The 20,930-nt window shown below is 56.0% G+C and overlaps 1 protein-coding gene across 2 annotated transcripts in view; it reads left to right on the top strand.

Moving 5' to 3' along the window:
• Positions 1-20,930, top strand: part of SMG6 (SMG6 nonsense mediated mRNA decay factor) — a 105,295-nt gene that overhangs the window by 3,675 nt on the left and 80,690 nt on the right. For both annotated transcript variants that reach the window (XM_032201021.1, XM_032201020.1), the window contains exons 3-9: positions 484-676; positions 1,063-1,173; positions 1,952-2,058; positions 3,205-3,283; positions 4,450-4,560; positions 5,176-5,388; positions 19,883-19,944. In XM_032201021.1, the coding sequence (XP_032056912.1) occupies positions 484-676; positions 1,063-1,173; positions 1,952-2,058; positions 3,205-3,283; positions 4,450-4,560; positions 5,176-5,388; positions 19,883-19,944 (876 nt within the window). The remainder of the gene's footprint in view (positions 1-483; positions 677-1,062; positions 1,174-1,951; positions 2,059-3,204; positions 3,284-4,449; positions 4,561-5,175; positions 5,389-19,882; positions 19,945-20,930) is intronic.

Raw genomic sequence — 20,930 nt, 5'->3', positions numbered from 1 at the left:
ATTTCCTTCAGGTGTAACTTTCTGTGCTCATTTGTGAGGGATTAGGGTCTCTGTTTCACCGTGTATTTTGGTTGGATGGAAGGGAGGGACGCATCACTGCACTGCCAAGACATCTCCTGCTGCCTGGTTCCGTGCGTGCTTATTCCTGGCCCGTAGGAGCTGGGCAGTGCTCAGAAGGAGCAAATCCTGCTGGTGTATCAGGAGGCTGCGTCCTGCTCTTCCCAGTGGCAGAGCTGTCGCAGGGTCTCCTAGCTCTTTGGCAGGCACAGAAGGGAGCTGGTCCTTTCAGATTTGCTCTGCTGGAGCCAGAAGGGTGATGGCAACAGCTCCTGTCTCTCTAGAACATGCAGAAGCATCAATTACTGCAGCTTGTGAGCGGGGTGAACTGCTGATGCCTCGTTCTTGCTGGGTGAAAAGCATCGGGTGGCTCAGCACGTGCCCTGCAGCTCAGCTGGGTGCACCCCTGCCCGTGTTTCCCCCTAGGGTGGAGATGCTGCAGCTGTACGAGCGCTGCATCCTGATGGACATCGAGTTCTCGGACGCGCAGAACGTGGACCAGCTGCTGTGGAAGAACGCCTTCTACCAGGTGATCGAGAAATTCCGCCAGCTTCTCAAGGACCCGCTGGGGGAAAACGCCCAGGAAATTCGGATCAAACTTCTCCAGCTTCTGGATGAGGTAAGGGAGAAAGAAGCCCAAACTCCGCTGAAGCTTTGGGTGGGATTGGGTGGTGTCTGGGGGGTTATAGGTGGACAATGAGCCTTCCTGGTCCTGCTTCTATCTCTGTGTGCCTTAAGCCATGCAGGGAGAATGCTCAGCTTAGGTGGTGATTTAGTCCAGCAGCTGTGGGTCCAGGTGGACGTTTGTTGTAACTTAAACCAGGCTTGTTTTGGTGGTCCTAAAAACGTCTGAGATGGGAGATTTTTGGCCTCATCGTTACTTTCTGAAGAGACACAGCCCAGACCTCAGGGAGAGGAACCTTTCTTGCCCATGGTAGGGCTGGTGTGGTGATTTTGCCTTCCCCGGGAGGTTTGTACCATCCAAGCACGCGTGTTTTTTTGCAGGGCGCTTTGTTTTTCGATGGCTTGCTCCAGAAGCTGCAGGTGTCGTACCAGTTCAAGCTGGAGGACTACATGGACGGGCTGGCCATCCGCAGTAAGCCCCTGCGGAAAATGGTAGGTTGGCTTCCCCCTGGGCACTTCTCACCCCGTCAGCTGCACGCAGCGCGCTGAGCTCAGGCTGCTGCCCGTGCCAAGAGGTAGGCAGCTGCACTGAATAGATGTCAGTGTGTTTGCAGGGAATCTCAGCTGCTGGAGAACTTGTTGAACCAACTCCAGGGCTTTAACATTTCTTGGCATCCTTTGCAAAGAAGGAGCTCTTTTTTTTTTTTCGTTTTCTTTTTTCTTTTTTAAAATCAGCTCTGAGACCGGGCCTAATAAAGGGAAGGAAGTGCCCAAAGGTGCCCTGGCTCGGCCTTAGCTCTTTAATATCTCTAATTCCCGTGTGTGGAACTCAGAATAAGGAACAAGGGGAGCAAACAGTTGCGCTGTCTCCCTGACACATGACAGCGATTGCCCTGAGCTGTGAGTGCAGGTGTGAGGGACAGCTGGAAGAGGATATTTTCGGCCAGCTCCATTCCCAGAGATGTGTTTGTGTTAGCCAGTTCGTCCTCCTCAAATTGGTCATGGGCTGAATGAGCCACAGATTCCGAAACCCACCTCCTCTGGGCGAGAGCTGGGACGTTGATGTAAGGGAGTAGCTGTCTGGGGATTGGGTTGCCCTTACAAATGCTGAACCAGTGCCCTGGAGCCTCCTCATTTTAATTCTCTGGCCCTTCCGTGAGCCCCTCAGGTTGTCAGTGACCTCCTCCTACAGTCCCTGTGTGTTCACTGGGGTTTAAGATGAGCCAGGGGTGTGCAGCTCCCATATAATGTCCTGAATTGTTTCTTGCAGGTGAAGTACGCGCTGATCAGTGCCCAGAGGTGTATGATCTGTCAAGGGGACATCTGCCGGTACCGAGAACAAGCAAACGATACGGCCAACTATGGAAAGGCACGCAGGTATTGTGTTCCTCACCCCAGGGCTGAGGAGAGCTCTAACTCTATCTGGTTACAAGGGATGCATCTCGTTTCGTGCTTTAACTTGCCTCCAGCCTCTTTTCACGGCTCCTCGTTGTGCTGCAGCCCTGTGAAGGTGCGAGGTGTAGCCTAGACTGCTTCGTACCCCAGTCAGCACCCCGCAGATCTGTCTTCCTCCAGCTGTCTGGCATGGAAGTCGTTCTGTGCTGATCCTGTGACAGGCAGAGTTTGTGGTGCTGAGGCTGGCAGAGGGACTGCAGTGTTTTCTGCTAGCTTCTCAGCTAGGGGAGGTTCCCCTGTACGTGTCCATATGTTCCGACTGCATCGGGAGTTACTGGCGCTTGTTGCTTCCTGACACTCTTGCTTTGCCTGGCATACTGTCATTTTTTCAGAGTTTTGTATTTATTTATTTTTTTTTTGCTGGAACAAAGACTGATGGCGTGCGAATGAGCCTGTCACGGGGCATGGAGCCCTGAAACTTGTTGTGGTTTGCAGAACAGGGCAGGGAAAGCTGCCTGGTTTGAACCTGGTTTGAACTCCATGGCGTCATGGAGTATGCTGGTATCTGAGGGGCTGGGAGGAACGTTGTGTGTTTGTGATGTGTCTGAAGAGAGTGACAGATCCGTGTGGCACGATATAAACTGGACAACACGATTGAGGGAAGATAGGAGGGAGGAACGGGCTGCCACTGAACTGACCTCTCGTCTTTTGGGATGATTGAATATCTTGAAAATATTGGGAATGAGCTAAGCAACCAGAAAGGTTTGGTTCCAGCTGCCAAAAAGGCTAAAACGGGGACGGAGAGAGAAACGTTTCCTGCATAGCCCGCTCTCTGTGCCTGAGGCTGGACTGGGGACAGCGCTTGCTGCATCTGGCTAAATGCTTGTCTTCAGGCTGAGCCAAGAACATTTCTTTCTCCAGCTTTCTGCCTCGCCCTCTTGTCCTGTGCCCTGGTTCTGGCTCTCCGGGCTGGGTACAGGCTTGCTGGCTGTGCACGCTCACGCAGGCAGAGGGCACTTGTGCAAAGGGCCTGTTCCCTGCAGGGCCTCCAGCGCTTCGGAGGGAATTCTGTGCCCTTAACAGCGAGGAAAGCAACCTAACTTTTTCTCTGGTTCTTCCCTTCCTCAGCTGGTACCTGAAGGCTCAGCAAATCGCTCCCAAGAACGGCCGCCCGTACAACCAGCTGGCGCTGCTGGCCATCTACACGGTGAGGTGCTGGGTGTGCAAGGATGCAGCAAGCACAGGAAGAGCCTCTGGGAGGGTTAGGGGTTTCCATCTGGTGGAGGAAGACGTTTAAGGCAGTGCAGATGTGTTTTTTTTTTTTTTAAAGAAAGAAAGGCTGATGGCAGGGCGTGCTCTGTGGATCCCAGCTGTTGTGGCTTCAGGCAGCTTGGTTAGATCCGCAGTGCTGCTGCAGGCTGTCAGCATCCTGGGGACTGCTCTGTAGGCTGTGGAGTGCACACATTTTGAAAGGGGACTGCTTCTAAGGTTTTGCACGAGATTCTTGTGCTCAAGACCATGCTGTTGTGAGGATTCTGCTTGCCACGTCTTCAGTGAGCCTGTGAGCAGCAGTCTGAGCAACATCAACACGACTTCCTGAGCTTTGAGTTTTGCTGGCTACTCCAGCCATGCAGCAAAGCTCGTTGCAAGGAAGAATTGCAGCAGATAATGGGGGCATCAGAGCGGGGCATGGGGACTGGTAGGGGTCTGCCCATACAATGCTGAAAGGTGCTGGTTTAAAACACCAGTTCAAAACTGCAGTGTTTAGAAATGCACTTCCCTAGTGGCTGGGAATGGTTTTTCTGGCTCCCAGCATGGGGCTCGGAGCAGCAAAGTGTCCTGCCATGCTGTGACGGTCTGTAAGGCCAGCAGCACGTGGACAAAACCCTAAATAGCTGCGGGTTGGTGGCATAAAGACTTGGAGGCTGCTTTCACAGTGCTCCCTGTGCTGGCCTGGGGGAGGAAAGATGCTGAGAGGTTGCGTGAGTGTGGAGGGATTAGCACAGGCTGAGGTGCGGAGGGCATCCTTCTACACCCCTGCCAGGAGCCTGGCACAGCCTTCAGTATTCCTGGGCCTCTGCTCTTGTAAAACCCACATGGAGTCATTTCCATACTCATAGCAATGTTGCAGAGTTGTTTCCTGACCTGTCAGGAATTCACTGTTTGTACCGTTGCCCTTTGCTGTGATGTCTGCTGAGAGGTTTTTTGTGTGAGCCTCTGGGTTAACGGCTTCTGTGGCAGCCTCAGGGCTGCAGGCTGAGAGGGAAAGGGGATTGAATGCGGGGGGAGAATTATCGGGGGGCTTGGCCTCAAACTTCCCAGGATGAGTGCTAGCTCTGAGCCCGGTTGTGCTTTTTTTTTTTTTTTTTGCAGAGGAGAAAGCTGGATGCTGTCTACTATTACATGCGCAGCCTGGCTGCCAGCAACCCCATCCTCACGGCCAAGGAGAGCCTCATGAGCCTGTTCGAAGAGACAAAACGCAAGGTGAGCGGGGGCTGAGCTGTGGGATGTGGCGGCTGCCTCAGCTGCCTCTCAGCTGGAGAGCTGAGGTCTGGAGAGAAGGGTGCTGGTGGCTTTGGGGCTCGGAGGCACCACCAGTTGACTTCTAAGGAATTCCATACTGGGATTCAAAAGAGAGAGAGAGAAAAAATGATGCTGCCTGTCTGCAGCCTGCTTTTGGGGTTGTGTAGTCAGCCGAATCTCTTATTTCTGGGTCACAGACTGTCAAAGAGCCCGGCTCAGCAAGGGCTGGAGGTTGCTGTGTTTTGCAGCACGGCCTCAGCGTGCAGCTGGATTATTGCCTCATCCCAGCGAGGCGGGCGGCAGAGGCTGCAGTCCCTTTGTGCCCCAAATCAAAAGTGCAGCGTGTCGGCTGCCAAGCGCTGCTAGGACTGGGCACGGCTTTTCTTGTCCCAGTGCAGTCAGATTCAAAAACCTCTCACCCGTGTCATCCTGTAGTGTCAGAAACCAACTTCTGAGCCTGTCAGTGAGTTATTGTCATTTCGAAGCTGGCGCAAAAGCCACTTTCAACACATAAATGAGATGTATTTTCCCTGCCCCTTGATCCCTGGGTGAGCTGAGCCTGTCCTGTCCTCGCAGGCGGAGCAGATGGAGCAGAAGAAGCACCAGGTGCTGGAGCTGAGCCCCAGCCGCCGGGGGAAGGGCAAGAAGCCCACGTTGCGACAAGTCGGGGACGATGCCACGCGGCTGGAGATCTGGATCCATCCCTCCCACCCCCGCTCCTCCCAGGGCCACGAATCCGGCAGGGATTCTGAGCAGGACAACGGGCTTGGGAACCTCAGCCCCAGCGACGTGAGTACTGCAGGAGGCGGCTGTTGGCTTTGGTGTCATGTGTTTGGAATGCGGTGGAATGACACTGGATCTGTTTTGCTTTCCTGTTGCTAAATTTTCCAGTGTTCTGGCTTCCCCTATGGGAGCTGTGCCTGGGTCAGGCTGAGGAGCTGGTGACCTCGTGCCTCTCATGTTTAAGGCATGTTGTTACCATCCCTTTCTTGGCAGCACGTGCTGCTGGGGCTGATGTGGAATAGGAGAGGCACAAACAGAAGATGCAGCGAAATGCCTCTGCTCTGCAGGCTCCGACCTGGGCGAGGTTGCCGGTGGGAAATGAGGTCAGGTGCTGGAGACCGGGGGTAGCGGTGACCTGGGGAGCTCCAGGGCTTGTTCTGGAAGCGAGTCGTGTGTCCCACTGCAAGCTCCCAGTCACCTGGCACTGGGACAAACGCGAAAACCATGCTTTTAATTTCCAGTGTAGGTGTTACGCTTGCAGGACTCGTTCTGCTGAGAAAAATCTCCTGTAAGGATTAAAAAAAATGGGCTACTGGTGTCCCTGACCAGGCGGTTCGAGCTCCGTACCTTGCAGAAGGGGCCCGGGTGAGCTCTGTTTGTCAGGCCCAGGAATGCAGGCAAAGGCAGCGCTGGTTGGGAGCTCATCCTCTAGGAATCCTTGCATTGCTTTGGCACATGTGGCCTGCAGGAGGGCTTGCCAGGGAGCTCGGGGCTGCCTGTCCTAAAATGGCTGTTCAGGATGGGAGCCGAGCTGGGAAGACCTTCTGTGCACGCTGTGGGGCCCAGCGCTTCTCCAGCGCGCTGGCGCTTTTCTAACTGGTTTGTGACTTCAGCTGGGTGGAACTGGGGTGAAGTCTCCGAACTGGGAGATAAGCTCTGGCACACTGCTGCTGCATTTTTTCGCTGTTACTGCCCTCGGTTGTTTTCCCTCTCCTCTGGCTTCTCTTCTGGAGACCTTTGCTTCCTCAGCATCATCGGCAGGAACGTGCCAGGCTTTGGCGTCTCCATAAATCACTGGTGGACGTGCTCTGACATACGATGCCGTGAGTGTTTCTGAGGCACTGGGAGTTTCTCCTTCGCACTACTCCCATGTGGGGTGGTGTAACTGCTGGCGAGCTGGGGGCAGTGATGTTTGTGGTGTCTGCAGTGCGGCGATGTTTGCTGGAGCTTGCCCTCGGTCTGCTCAGTGGGGGCTGCACTGCCTGAAGCTCAGGCCACTGGGTAGTGCCTGTACAAACTCTGTCTGGTTAGTCTTGGTCTCTCCAGCTGTTTGAAATGTTAGTGGCTGCTCCCGCTAACACGGAGAGGCTGCACAGCCAGAACCCCAAAGGCCAAAGGAGATCTGAGTGCACGGATTTGGGCCCTGCTGGTTGTGGCAGCCGAGATTTTTCGATGTGGGCTGCAGTGCGCTGCTCTGCTCCTCTTCTGCTGGCACAAATGCTTAGGGAGCTGTGCCACGACCGTGTCACCAAACCGATCCGGATGAAACACAACCAGGTGAAGCAGAAACGTGCGGTCTGTGTCGCTCCCAAAGTTCCCATGCTGCGAAGCTGAGGGCTGGACAAAAGCAGCAGCTCTTCGGGAGGAAGCTCTGCGCTTCTGAAATCCTTGAAGCTGTGGCCTCCTGCCCTCATCCTCACCTCGGCGGTGCTTTCGGGGGCTGGAGAGGAGCTGAGCAGTCTGCCTGCTGCCACGGTGTGGCACTGTTTGGCCTCGGAAAGGCCCTGCCTGGGCCAGAGGCAGGCGGCAGCCCTCATCCTGGCAGCACCTCTGCCCCACATCGCATCAGGCCCGTTCCCCACGCGGGCTGGGGCGGAAGGGAACAGCTCTGCTCCCAGGGGAAGTGTGCCAGTGCTTACGTGTCATTTCAGAGAAATGAGTCTTAAACCGTGTCACTGCCTCCTGGTGCCTTCCTTGCCAGCGTGAGCCCTGGGGAAGGCTGGGGCTGGTTTTTCGTTCATGCTGACAGTTGTGCTCTGCAGGTAGCTCCTCGGCTAGCAGCCTTTGTGGCAGCTGCTTGCTATTTCTGGCCCAGATAAAGTAATTTTTTGGCTCAAAATGGGAAAATTTTGAGCTTTCAGAAGCAGGGACAACAACACAAGCGTAGACCCGAACAGCTCTGGCCAATACAAGCAGGGTGGGAGCAGGCTCCTTCTGCCCTTCCCTTCAAACCCAGCCCGAGCTGAAGGAGCCTGGCAGTTTTGTAGGTAACCTGAAATGGTTTGGGGTGTTTTCCATCCTTGCTGGCTGCCTCCTTTGCTGTGCAGGCAGCTCAGTACCAGTGCTGCGTGGGGGCACGCTGGGCAGGGAGATGCTTGAACACTTCCCTCCCAGCACCTACTCATCCTGCTGTCCTGTCAGCGAGCAGAGTCTGCTCAGTACATGCTTTTAGGCTGTTTTTTTTTTTTTTTCCTCCCCCTTCTGTGGCCCTATATAAAGACCCAAACCCCATAACTTTGTTTCAGGGACAGAAGCTAGCTGAGTGGGCTCAGCAAAGCGTGACGGCGAGGCTGCAGAGGGGCAGCCCGTGCTGCAGCCACCGCGGTGGCACAGGCAGCGTGCGGCACTGGCAGCTCGCCTGGGCGCTGTGTGTTTAGGGGGAGGCTTGGCACAGCTGCTTCTCCCACTCTTTGCTCCAGCATCTTCTTCGAGGAAGATGCAGAACTGGAAGCGTGTGCCATCTGCCTGCACCAAGGGCCGTGCAGCTTCGTTTGGCCCCTCTCTCATTAACTGGATTTGGTGCCGCTGGCACGGAGGGCACGGGGAGGGCTCAAAGCCAGCAGAAGAAGCGTTTGGGTCGAAGCCAGGCCTTTTTGTGCTTAGGCTTTTGTCCGTTAGGCCTGCAGCCTTTTGGAGTTTCGTTCTGTGAATCTTTCCTTCTGGCCGTTCTCTGTGGTCTCCTGTTTGTTGTTTGCTTCTAGGTGTGCAGCGACACGAGAATCCGGGCTGCCCCGCTGCCCTGCTTACCCCACAACGTGAGCTTACTGCCTGTAGGATTCCTACAAGAAAACCAAAAGGGAGACTAAACCAATGCGTGGCCGTATTCCCTTTTTTTAATAACAAAACCAAAAGCTGGATAGAGCAAAGCGAGCTGGAGAGCCGGGTCCTGTTTCTTCGCTGCCATTGGTTTCGTTTGCCTTGGGTCTGTCTTGATCTCAGGTCTGATAGTGCCGGCTGCAGCTTGCTGCGCAGACTGTGAATTGGTAGAGTAAACAGGGCAAACGTGCCGCCAGTCTCCTGAGAAAGTGTTAATATTACACGGCGTTTGAGATTTTAATCACCCCTGTCAGGAAATGCTGAGTTAAGGTTCCCACAGTTGCAATTGCCCGCTGCCTGCACGCTGCAGCAGATACTTCCTTATGTGATCACGCAGCGTGCATGCACCACAGATTGCTCCATAGCTGCAGCTAGGATTAGGGAAGAGAGGTTTTCCCTTGGCACTCCAGTAATTGAATAATAGTTCTCTCCAGATGTCTGAATGCTTCGGAATCATTAAAGAATTAAGCCCGCTCGACTCTTAGCGAGAGGTCAGCCTCGTAGAGCCAGCGCGGGTTTGGCCACCCCAAAAGGAGGGCCACCCAAAAAGCCCCTAGGAAAGCTGAGAAAGAGTGGAGATGTGCTGCAGTTGAGAAGTTCAGAGCGGGTTTTCACCTCCAGCTCTTTGCTTTCCTCTCAGCAGCAGGGAACACGGACATCGGGGTTCCTGCAGATGGGCGGCGAGTATCACCAGGAGCTCTAGCAAAAAAAAGGGGAGACCAAAGTTCTCTCACCGGGCTGGACGCGGTATCCTGCTTCTGCATTTCCTCCTGGTTGCATGCCCTGCTGTTCCGTGGAAGCTCGCTGTACGCCTGGAGTCAGGCTGTGCTGGCAGCGGGTGCAAGTGCCAGGAGACAGCAGCGATGCACCGGAGCTGTCAGCAGTGCCTGTCCCGGGGTGGGAAGCTCTAGAAATTGAGACGAGCATTAAGCATGCAGGGAGGTGGGCCTCTGCTCCCCTCTGGCATGCTGAAGGTGCTGTCGTCTCACAGCAGGGGCGGTTGTGAGGTTTGTCCTGCTGCTTTTTGCCCCTCTAGGGCTGGATTCAGCCAGCTGGGAACTCGTCTGGCAGTGCCTGGTTGGGGTTGGCTTCACGATAGCTCTAACTGTGATTCCTTTTTATTTTTATTTCTGAGGTGAGGTGTGTGCAAGGATTCTCACCCATCTTTCTCTGCCCTTCTCTCCTCTCAGTTTTATTTCTGTCATTGCTCATCTCATCCTAGCACCACGATGCTGCGTCCGATCATGGTCCAAGGCAGGAGGAGGCATTTTGGGGAGCGTTTGTGCCTCCAGGAGCACTGGGGGGTCCTGGGGGCTCCCTGAGCCTCTGCCTTGATGGCGAGAGTGCGTCCTCAGTTGGGAAAAGGGTCAGTGTCCCGGTCAGCTCCTGCATGTTTCACATCCGTTTTTCCTTGGCTGTGTTTGTTGTTTCTGCTCTGTGTACTTGTTCCTCTTCGGCAGCAGCCGCTCGGCTGACTCTGGGCTGGCTCTTTCTCCCGGCTGGCTTCAGGCTCTGCAGTTTTTCCTCCGGGGTTCCGCATCTGGAGCGGAGCGCTTCTAGGGCAGCAGCGGGATCAGCCCTCCTCTTAGGCTTTTTGGGGTTTTGGCAGCAGCTTTTGGCCGTTTTGCCCCATCAGCCTGGCCGCTGTTTGGGCCAGGCACACGAGGTGGTGGCAGGGACCTGGGTTTGGAGCTGGGGTTCCCTGCTGCCACTGCCTGCAGTCCCTAGGAGCTTCGGGCTTGCCAAGAGCCCACTGTGGTGTGATCTGAGCATCTGTGAGCCCGATACCCGCAGAAACACCCCAGTTTATTTATTTACCCTTCCCTGTCAGCTCGTTTCTCACCTCGCAGCTCTTCTTCGTGACACCCAAGTAGGAATCAGTGACGGGTGGCAGTGGAATTGGTGTTGTTCTGTACCAACAGCAGCTCTGCCACACGCACACGTGGCCAAGAGGCCCCTTGGGAAGCTCGCTGGTGGCAGCCTGTGTCCACCCCGCCGGGCGGCGCTTCTGGGGACAGTGAAGGATGCTGCCTGCTCCCTTCTCTTCCATCTAGGCTCTGAAGGATAATCCCTGCTGGCAGGAGTACAGGGCTCTGCTTGCGGCCTGTGGCGTCAGGTGGGCAGAGTGCTCACACAGGTCCATTTTAGGAGCCTGTGCTGGGGAAGACGAGCCCGAGCAGCCAGGGCTGTGCTCCTGCTTTAGCTGGGCAGCCCAAAATCCCAGCTGTGAGATGGGGCAGGCTCTGCACTCCCTGCCTGCTCCCTGCCTTCCCCTCGCTGCTGCTCCTGCACAGGGCCACCCTTCAGGCTGCTGCTGCTGCCCTGGGAGCCCCCAGCCCCGCGCTAACTCTCGCCTGCTTTTATTTTACACCCAGCGTTGTGCTCCTGTGCAGACAGCAGAGGGGACGGAGGCCCCACGAGCCCGGCAGTGCCTGGAGATGCCCAGCGGCCGGGCTGGCCACCGAAGCCACTGCTCACACCCATCCCACATCTGAGCCGTGCTGTAGGTGTGTCCCCAAAGGGAGGGGACACGAAGCGAGGGAGTGTCCCCTCGGCCTCTCTCGGTGCAGGAGAGCAACACCAGGTCTTGCAGAGGGCCTTGGGGCAGGCTTCCATCAGCACCTTGTGCCTCCCCCGTGGCACAGAAAGGAGAGGGAGGCTCTCTGGGGCCAGAACACCAGGTGCTGGCGGCCAGCTGAAGGCTGCCCCTCCTCATTCCTCCCCTTTGCCCACCACCCACGTGCAGAAGCAGCGTGAGCTGTCGAGTCCTTAATTCTCGTGCCCAGAGCGCTGCTTGAGAGGGAGCAACGTGGAGTTCCCTCTGCCCTGCCCAGGCAGCCTCCTGCCCTCACCCCCGCAAGCTCGCAGGAAGCAGTTTGGTTTGGTTACTCATTCGTGGAGGTCAGGCCCGGGTCTGGGTATTTTTTTTCCCTTTGTGTTTAGGAAACGGTTTACAAACTGCTTTGAGCACGGGGGAGCTGGTAGCGTGCGAAAGGCTTCTCAGCCCCTTCGCTGCTGGACTCGCGTTAATTCTCTGCCCTGCCTCCCCTTCTGTAATCTCTGTCTCGGTTGGCAGCATGAGTATTTCTGAGTGCTTTCCCCAGGCTGCAAACCCTCCGCCTCCTAATCTGACCTCGGTCACCAAACCACCCCGGGGCTTTATTTTTACTCCAGCCGTTTGGTTTCGCGCGGTGAGCTTGGTTTCTTTCCCCCAGCAGCGAGAAGCCTTCTCTGCGGAGGAAGTAAAAGAGTGCCAGGCTGCAGTTGAAGCTGGTTAAACACCAAAACCACACTCCTAGCCTCTCTGGGCTTGAGACGTGACATTCAGCCATGCAGCTCGCGCTGCCTTTTTTGCCTGCTGCCAGTTGTGCACCCTCCCTGCTCGCCCTGAACTTCTAAAAACTCTAAAAACTGCTCTTTTTTCCACTTCAAAACAGTGCTAAAGACCCTCAGCTGCAGGTCAGGCTCTACAAATCTGCCCAGAAGAGCTGTAGCAGGCTGCTGGGGCTCGTGATGCCCCTTGGATGCTCAGCACCACTCTGCTGAAGCCTCCCCGAGCTCGGCACAGCTCAGGGAGCCTGCTGTGTGCACGCGTGTCGTGTCGAACCCACACGTTGCTCTCCAGCCCAGCTTGACCTTTTTGTCACTACCCAGAAAGTGAAGCCTTAAGCCGTCGGTAAGAGTTTCCAGCAGTCGGTGTTGCCTTTTTCATTTTTTTTTTTAAATTTTTCTGAATTTTTATTTTTAGACCGTGCTGGCGGTTGTGTTTAACTGCGAAGGACGAGGCAGGGCCTGACGTTGCTCAAAGGGGAGAGACACCGACACCGCTCCCCTTGCGGTAACGAGCATCTGGTGTGTGCTGAGGGATCAGAGGTGGGAGAGCTACGAGGACATCGAGGCCTCGTGCCTGTGCAGGGGCTCTGCTACATCCCAGAGAGGCTGCGGACGAGGAGGGGGGCAAAGCTCCGACTTCCAACAAGCTTCTCGTGCTCCAAACCCGAGTACAATCATCCAGAAACCGCCTTCCCCTGTCACTCACTCTTTTCCTCATTTCCTCTCCTGCTGGTGCTGATCAGCCCGGGATTTGTGTGTAACCAAACCCCTCCTGCTGCTGCACAGGAGGCCTCGCTCGTGGCAGCGGGTTTGATGGGCCAGGCGCTGCGGAGCGCTGTCGGGAGGGGAAGGTTTGGAGCTTCAGATGAGAAGACGGCAGGAATTGGCAGGGCTGGTAAAGGAAGTAAAACGTCTAATAGCAGGATTGGGAAATTTCCCAGAGCAGGGTGAAGCCTGTCAGGCGGTGATTGCTGCTCTTGAGCTTTTTTTTTTTGCTGTTGTTCTTGTTGGTCTAACCTTGATCTCTGTCTGCAGTTGGCCCGCTCCGACTTTTTCTGCCGTCTGTTGAACGCTTTTTGGGATGGCACCTCGCGTTCCGCAGCCAAAAACCCTTTACTTCTGCCACGGGGAATATTTATTTCTTTCCACTGTTGAATGAGCCACTTCCAGCCAGGCCTCGTATCCACTCTGGAGGTGGGTATTAGGAAAGAAACTTCCTTCCGGAGGATCAGGGAGTGGGACCTGCTGGAATCTGTGTCATTTCCTCTGTCCTTGGCTCTGCTCTTCCTCCCCGGCAGCCCTCAGCGCTGCGTGGCGCACACAGGAGAGGTGAAGATGCCTTCGTGCCCCGGGTAAAACCACCCAGGTAGGAGCGAAGGCTCCAGAAGAGCTCCCCAGGCGGCGCCCTGCCCGTGTGTGGGCAGCCAGCAGCGGCCCTTGCTGCCCTCTGCCCCCCCGAGGGATGCAGGAGCGCGAGGAGCAGCCCGTGGCCGTGCTCTCAGCCTCCGCTCAGCCTGCTGGCCAAACGTCTCCTCTGCCGGCCTAATCCCTTCCTCAGCTTTTTTATGTTAGATCTCTCCCATCCTCACCTTCCTGAATTTCTCCTGTGATCTCCCTCCTTCGTGCTTGACCCCACAGATGATCGGCTCTGGAGTAGCGCGGGAGGCTGACGACACCCCGAGCTCCGTTGGGGGAAGGTCTCGCGTGAGCAGAGCTCGTTGCACGTTCCTCGCTGTCACGTTTCCATCGCAGATGCTGGTTTCTCCTGGCAGACAGCGTGCGTTTGAGCCTGAGCTGCTTTCTGCCGGGGGGGTTTCAGCACGCAGCCTCCCCCCCTTACCTGCTGGACAAAGCAGGGCCCTGCCCGGGTCGTCTCTCAGTGCTTAACCAGCTGCAGCCTTCAAGAGCCGAGCTTGTCTCCTAAATGACCTGCAGCACCAGAGCCAATTTGTGAAACATTTAGTGTTGAAAGTGAACTTGATATCTCAGCTGAGGACCCTCTTTGGCGTGTTCGCATAGATTCATGGAGTTTATGGCCAGCAGGGACCATTAGATCATCTAGTCTGATCTCCTGTATATCACAGGTCCTTAAATTTCAGCCTGCTACTCCTGCGTGAAGCCAAAGAACTCGTGTTTGGCTAAAGCAAAACTTCCAGAAAGACATCCAGCCTTGAGAATCCACCCTCTTCCTGGGGAGTTTGTTCCAGTGGTAATTGCGCTGGTTCTGAAACATTTCTACCTTGTTTCCAGAGTGAATGTTTCTCGTTTGTTCGTCTGCTTTGCCTTTCTGCTGCTGTAAAGAGCCCTTCGGTGCTGCCGAGGTCCTTTGCGCATGCAACCAAATCACCTCCTGGGTTTTTTGATACGCTAAGCGGATCGAGCTGTTTAGGTTTTTCACTGCCAGGCGTTATTTCTAGCCGTTGAAATCACTTTTACAACCGGCTTTTGGAGCTTTTCCAGTTTTTCAGCACCTTTTTTTGAAATCAGGGCACTAGAACCGGGTGCAGTATTTCGGCGTCGGTCTCTCAGCACCGTGTGTAGATGGCAACGTGCCCCCCCCTGCCTCTCTGCTCCTCTGAGGGACACCCTGTCCCTCCTGCCATCGTACCAGGAGGTCCCTCGAGCAGTCCCTTGAGCCTTTTTTGGAGAAGCTGCCTCGGGCTCGGGCTCCTGGAGGCATATTTTCCGTGACCCCAGATGCGTAACGTGGCATTTGGTGTTGGAAAGGCTCAGATTGTGAAAGGATTGTAATAACCGTGCGTGAATGCGCCGCGGCCATCCTTGCTTATCGTTCCTTTTGTGTCTCAGGCAGTCGGGTGGCCAAATTTACTTTCAGTTTGTCGATAAAAACACTGCCAGCGAGGCTCCACCAAGCTCTTCCCACCCGGTACAGTGGGGGTTCCCTGAAGACCGCTGCTTTTTAAGATGTTAACTCAATCAGGTTTTATTTAATTTTGCTACGTGGTGTTTAGTCTAATATTTTTTCAGGAATGCTGCATATTACTAATTTAAATGCTTTACAAGCAGCTTAGGTTACGAGTGTGGCTGAAGAGGAAATCACATGCGTGTAAATATTCCATTTGACCTGTTTTCCTTAAACTGAAAGTCCCGCTAATAGCTTCATTACTAAATCACGTTAAACGTCTGCATGGGCCGGGTATTTATTTCAGAGCCGGTGAAGTCACCCCTGCTTGATTTTACATTACTGAAGTGCGCGCTTGTCCTGCTCGTGTTTCTCATCTCACCTGCTTTTGATGAAGGGCTTCCTAAATGCCTCTCTTTGTCTTGCCGGGAGGCTGACTTGTGACTTTTACAGCCACGAGATGCGTCCTGGAGCTGCTGCAGTCCCAAAGATCGGGAAGCTGCAGGAGCGCATCGAGTTTTCTTTACCTGTAAATGAATTTCTCAAGCCTCAAGGCCACGAGGCATCAGGATTCCCTCTTTTTTCCACATCGTAGTAAACTGGATGCTGCATTTGTGCAGTGTCTTGCCTTAAGTATTGGGATTCTCCCAGGAATTGCTTCTGTAGCTACAAAACTGGCTCTAGTTCAGGGCAGGGCATTGCAACTGCTGAACAGAAACCTGCACTGGAACACGTGGCAAGGAGCAGCACCGGCGGCTCTGTATCCAGCTCTGTATCCATTCGTGGCTGCAGGTAGTGCACAAAGAGGAATTATTATGCTAATTAGCCCAGCTGGAATTTGCTCACAGCTCTGTAGCTACCTCGTAAATCCTGCAAAAGATGCCAGCCATCCCTGCTAGCCCCTGGCCGTGACAGCCGTGTGCACAACGCGCTCTCCACCAGCACGCTGCTGTAACTGCACCTGCAGCAGTGAAACCCTCCTGGTGCCTTGCCAGTGAAGCCCTCTGAGAAGGTCTGAGAAGCTCCTCTCCGTGCTGGCTGCTGATTTAGTGAGGTAGTGCCACGGAAAACTCCACCAGAACCATGCCATGCAGGGTCAGGCTCCTTGTAGGGCCACCTCTCGGGGCGATAATGGCCCCGCTGCTGCCCTTGGGCTGGGTCGGCGCGTGGCAACGAAGGAGAGGGGAATAATCCTCATGTGTAACGTGGTGCATCCAGCCCCTGAGCTGGGACAGACAATGTGGCATGGTTTGGGTGCCTGGATGTTATTTCACACAATTCCCAGCAAGGAAGCTGTGCCTGGAAAAGCCTGGCTGCCCGAGAAACCCCGAAAATATTTGGGACGAGTGTGGTACGTGTTTTGGAGCTGAACTGCGTGGCTCTGTGGTCTGTATCCCAACCCCTTGTCACTGAGGATACCCCGAGACTCGGGAGGACGCCCCGCTGTGCTCCAGTCCCTTCCACTCCAGCGGAGACAGCGCGTTTGTTACAGGCACTTCTGCATCTGGTCTCTTGATTAATGGACTTGTCTTTTGCAGCCTATTTTGACTCTGACACCGCTTTCTGCTCCGCAGATGCTTTGCTGATGTTGAAGAAAGTTTGCCTCGCTTGATAAAGACCAGATCCTGAAATTTACTTCCAAACCTGAAGTAACAATTTTTAACTTGAAACGGTTTTTTTCCCCAGGAGTCGCGGCTCCAGAATCCTTCCCTTATTTGGTGCCTCCTTCGCAGCTGGGACCCATGCTCAGGTGCCAAAGCTCGGCGCGCTCCCTGCGGGGAGCCAAGGGCGGCCACGCCGGGTCCAGGCACGGGAGCTCGGCTCCGCGGCGCTCCTTTTCCTGCGCACCCCGCTGGCATTTCCTGCGTTCCTGCGCTAGGGTGGGAGACGCGTTTTCAACCCTTTTTCTCTCCGAGTCCCTCGAGGTCGGCTCTCGCTTTTCTTCTCCCCTGGCTCCAGCCACGACAAACCTCTCCTTGAGCTGCCCGGCCGCCTCTGGGCTGCGTGCTGTCGGGACGTACTCCCCGTGGCCTCCCCGGGATTCGAGCTGCCTGTTGCTATCTGCGCCGCAAAGGGTTTGTTACTCGCTGTTGATTTCATCCATGGCAACAAATCCACTTTGGTTGGCGCTGCGCTGTGTGAATGCTCCCCGAGCAGCAGCGGGTTGCTTCCTCTGGTGAGGTTGCCTCTTCCCAGGTGGATTTAGTCTGTCTGCACATGCTGACTCATGACAGCCGAAACAGCTGTTTTCAGCTTCAGGCACTACTGTGTGCAGGGACCCCTTCTTCTTCTTGACAGCTGGTTTGTTTTTATAACTAATGCCTTCACTATATGCTCATAACTTCCATATCGGTGGTGCCCGCTCTTCAGCTGGAAGGGACAAAGCCCGTTGTCTGCCATCGTTTTCATGTTGTGTGAGCTTTGCCTGGGCTCTGGTGGGCTCTTCCCAAGAGACCAAAGGGGACCAGCCAGCTTTGTTTCCCCAGCCCGAGGAACGAAGCTGCCCACGGGAAGCTCTGGATTCCCCCGGCATCCCCACGGGGACCATTTTTAGGAAGCCGTGGGCCGTGCCTGGTGCTGCACGCTGGCTCAGATGAAGCCAGGAGGTCGATGCAGCTCTCCCCTTCCAGTACCGGGGTCGGGAGCGTGGCGGCGGGGCTTTGGGGAAGCGTTTCTGTCCACCAAATGCAGAACGGGGGGCGCTGGGACTTCCTCCTCCCTGCCCCACGCCGCCGGGTGGAAGTCGCCGTTTCCCTCTCGCCGTGAGAAGCGGCGCTTGGCTCCCCGAGGCTGAGGGGCAGGTGAGTCACTCCGGGACGAGTCATTCAGAGAAAAAGCCCAGTCAAAGCAGCCCGTGGCCCTCGCGTGAACTCGGAGATGAAAGGTCCAAAGTTAAGCGATGAGCTCATCAAAACCTTGAGGCTGTGAGAGAAAAAAAAAAGGGATGAAAGAAGCACGAAAGGTGCCTGCTCGCCATGCCACGGTGCCGGGGCGCACGGGGCTCGGCCTGGGCTTGCTGGGTTCGTGCTGAAGTTGGCAGGAGGCACGAAACCTGCTGCTTTCCCAGAGGCAGGTATCCTGCTTCCTCTTAAAAAAGAAAAATAAGTGATGTGTGCACGGGTGTCAGTCCCAGCACCGGGTCCTGTGCTGCGTGACCGCCTAGTCCTTGGCACTGCGGGTGAAAAGGCCGAGCTTGGAGCTCCCTCTGAGAAGATTTGGGTGCAGCCGGGTCCTGCCCAGCCCTCCTGGAGCCGGGTGTCTCTGCGGGAAGGCTGGGTGCCTGTCCCTCTGTGGGCGTCACTTTCCAGTGGAGGTGGGGAGTTTTGGTACTCCCCCGCTGCCAGGAAAGGATTGCAGGGTGAGTGCTCCCGAGGCCGTGGGCTGAACGTGGGCCTTGGAGGTGAACTGCTGCCCTTGTTTCTCATTTCCCCTACGTGCCACCTGCCCGGCAGCCTTACCGTGGGCTTTCCAGGGTCAGGCTGGGGCCCTGCATGTGTTGATGGAGGCAGCATCTCTTTTCCACATCCCCTCGCCGAGGAGCACGGAGCTGACAGCTCCTGCAGCCTGCAAGAGAGGAGGAGGAGAGCGCTGCTCAGGGCTGGGAGCTGCCTGCAGCTCTCGGGGTGCCTGACAGCAGCTGGAGCCACGGAGCTGGTCACAAACCAACTTTCCACCTCCACAAGGCGTTGCCTGAAGGAAAACGTTAAGGGTTTCGAGCTCCGAGCTGCCTCGGTGTCTTAAAGAGGGTGGTGGAGGAGCTCGGCTGGCAAAGCGAGCGAGGGCTTTGCGGTGCTGTCCCAGTATTCCCCGGCCTCTTCGGGTTTTCATCTGCAGAGTTAATAAAATGGTGGCAAATAAAGTCAGGTTCCAGCGGAAAGGGCTCTCGAGGGCAGCCGTAAAATAGTGAGCAAGCACGAAGCCCTGGCTGCGGGGGCCAGTTTAATTGGTCTGGCTTGTTTTATGAGACAGGTTTTATGTTGAAACTCGCACATGGCCCAGGAGCGGCTCTGCAGCAGGGCATCCTTCTCCCGCACGGGTCCTCGGGGAGCTCAGCCCGGGTTCATTACCCCGAGGCAGTCGCACCCCGTGGAGCTCCTCGTGGAGGCACCGGCGGGAGCTGCACACGAGGCAGGAGGAGCTCCAAGGCTGGGGCAGCCTTCTGGAGCCTCGGCAGCATCCTGGCACCAGGCTGGCACTGCCAAAACCCTTCCTGCTGCTGTCCTGCTCCTCCCCGTGCTCCCGGGTCCCCTCCTAAGTGGAAGCAGAGGGGCTCCTGGTGTCAGATCCTCTCACAAAGGGGAGTGGAGCTGTGGTGTTGGGACCCGGGGCTCGGAGCCTGGCTTTTGTCACCACAGCAGTGCAGGGGGGGTGCTAGCTGGAAGCTTCTCGTGGTGGAGAAGGTAAGAGAGAGGCCAGGCCATCCTTAGGGATACGCAGCCACCTCCAGGGCCGGGCAAAGTGACTTTTTACCACCCCCAGCCTTCTTCAGAGCTGTTCAGATAAGGATGGGGAAAAGCCCAGAGCACTGCTGAGCTAGCAGAGGTGGCTTCGAGTGGTGGCAAACGTTTGTTTCGGTTAGATTTTGGTGTTACTGGACCGAAGCGGGGCAGGAAGCTGGTATTACCCCACGTGCTTTGGAGTTTGCCCTGCATCCACTCAGCTCCACGTTGCCCTAGCAGCTCACAGGAGAAATAACCAGCCCATGGGGTTAAATGCAGGGGCACGGCAGCACCCCAAAACCCCTCGCTTCTGCAGGCTGCCCCGGCACGGCACAGCGAAGCACTCCCAGCTTTGCTGCTGAGTTTCATGAACATTTCCCTCTCCACCTCGACCAGGGGCTGCCCTCAGCTCTGTGCCAACCTGAGCACCCACCCAGTCGCTTCTCAATTTCTGTTTCTTCTCCCCACCGGGTGGAAATGCCACGCTCTGGGCCACCTTTTGCAGAAGCCACCGGGTCCCAGTGTGTGCTCGGGGCTGCGCTGAGCCCAGCCCGGCTGCTGCGAGCCCCCAGGTCCCGGCAGAGGGTGCTGTGTCTCCACCGCCCTCTCCCCGCTCAGCATCCAGCTGTTTGGCACTTGCCCTCGCCTGCATGCATGATGTTTGTAAGAGTTTGGGCATGTCCATTTGGTTCCCATCTCCAGTGCCACCCCCAGTATCCAGGCCAGGTTCTTCTGTCACTGGGGACATTCTTAATTCACAGGAAATCGGAGAGAGTTTAATTGTTTTCTCCTCTCTCTCTCTCTCTCTTTTTTTTTTTTTCCCATGCAGCTGAACAAAAGGTTCATCCTCAGTTTTCTCCATGCCCATGGGAAGCTGTTTACCAGGATTGGGTAAGTGTGCAGGATGTTTATTTTATTTTCCTACATTACAAGTCTTTTTGGAATTTAATATTGTTAGCAACTAAGCTGTGTTTGGAGCTGAGGGCACAGGGTGTGAATTCTTGCAGGCCTAGCCTCCTGGTTCCTATTCTCCTTACCCGCCCTCCGGTCCACGCTGGTTACTGGGGGGGTTTTTTCTTCCCCCACCTCAAGGCCTGATCCTGCTCGTGCACCAGGACCCTCTGGCAGAGGCTGAGCTCGGCCAGCTGAGCCTCACACGGGTGGGACCGGAGGCTGTTTTCTCCCTCTCCTGGCCCCAAACCGTGCTCCCTCCCCATTAATCTCGGGAGTTTCCCCCTCGTTTTCCACTGCCCCCACCCTCAGCCAGCGGGCAGGGGGCTCCGGGGGCTCCCTGGGGGCAGGAGGGTCCCCAGCACGTCGAGACCAGCTTCGCCCTTCGTCTCCTCGCTGCCATTTCGGGGGAAGCCTCGCAGCTGGGAGCTGTGGGAACGGCTTTACACGAAGTGCCCCTTGGCCACGTCTGTCATAAGCTGGGTTCAAATAACGGAGAGCTCTCCTGGAAGCAAAGCAAGCCTGATCCATTCCTGGGCTGCGGGCCCAGCCTTGGGGACAGCCTTCTGACCCGGACAGCAGAGCTCAGCCTCGTGGCCCGCAGGCTTCCCCGGAGCTGTCCCTGCTCCTCAGGAGGACTTTCCCTCACCGTCAGGTGGCAGGGACCTGTCCTGGCCCCTTCCCTCCTAGCCGAGGGGAAGCCGAGGCTGCAGGACGCCAGCACCAACCCCAGCCACCAGCACCAACCCCGAGGTGCAGCCTAAAGCCACGACACTTGTTCCACGCGATGGGACAGCTAGTTGGAAGGGCACATGCTTGAATTTACACCCTCCATAAATCCACGAAGCAGGAGCAGCTCCTGACAGCCTGCTGGAGAGCCAAGTGTCCGAGGGAGAGGGGGAGAGCGATGCGCTGCCTGCTGCTGC

The sequence above is a fragment of the Aythya fuligula genome, chromosome 20 (genome assembly GCF_009819795.1).
Source record: "Aythya fuligula isolate bAytFul2 chromosome 20, bAytFul2.pri, whole genome shotgun sequence".
In the NCBI taxonomy this organism is placed as follows: domain Eukaryota; kingdom Metazoa; phylum Chordata; class Aves; order Anseriformes; family Anatidae; genus Aythya; species Aythya fuligula.
The sequence above is the reverse complement of the archived record's forward strand: the minus strand, read 5'-3'. Positions and strand labels throughout refer to the sequence as shown.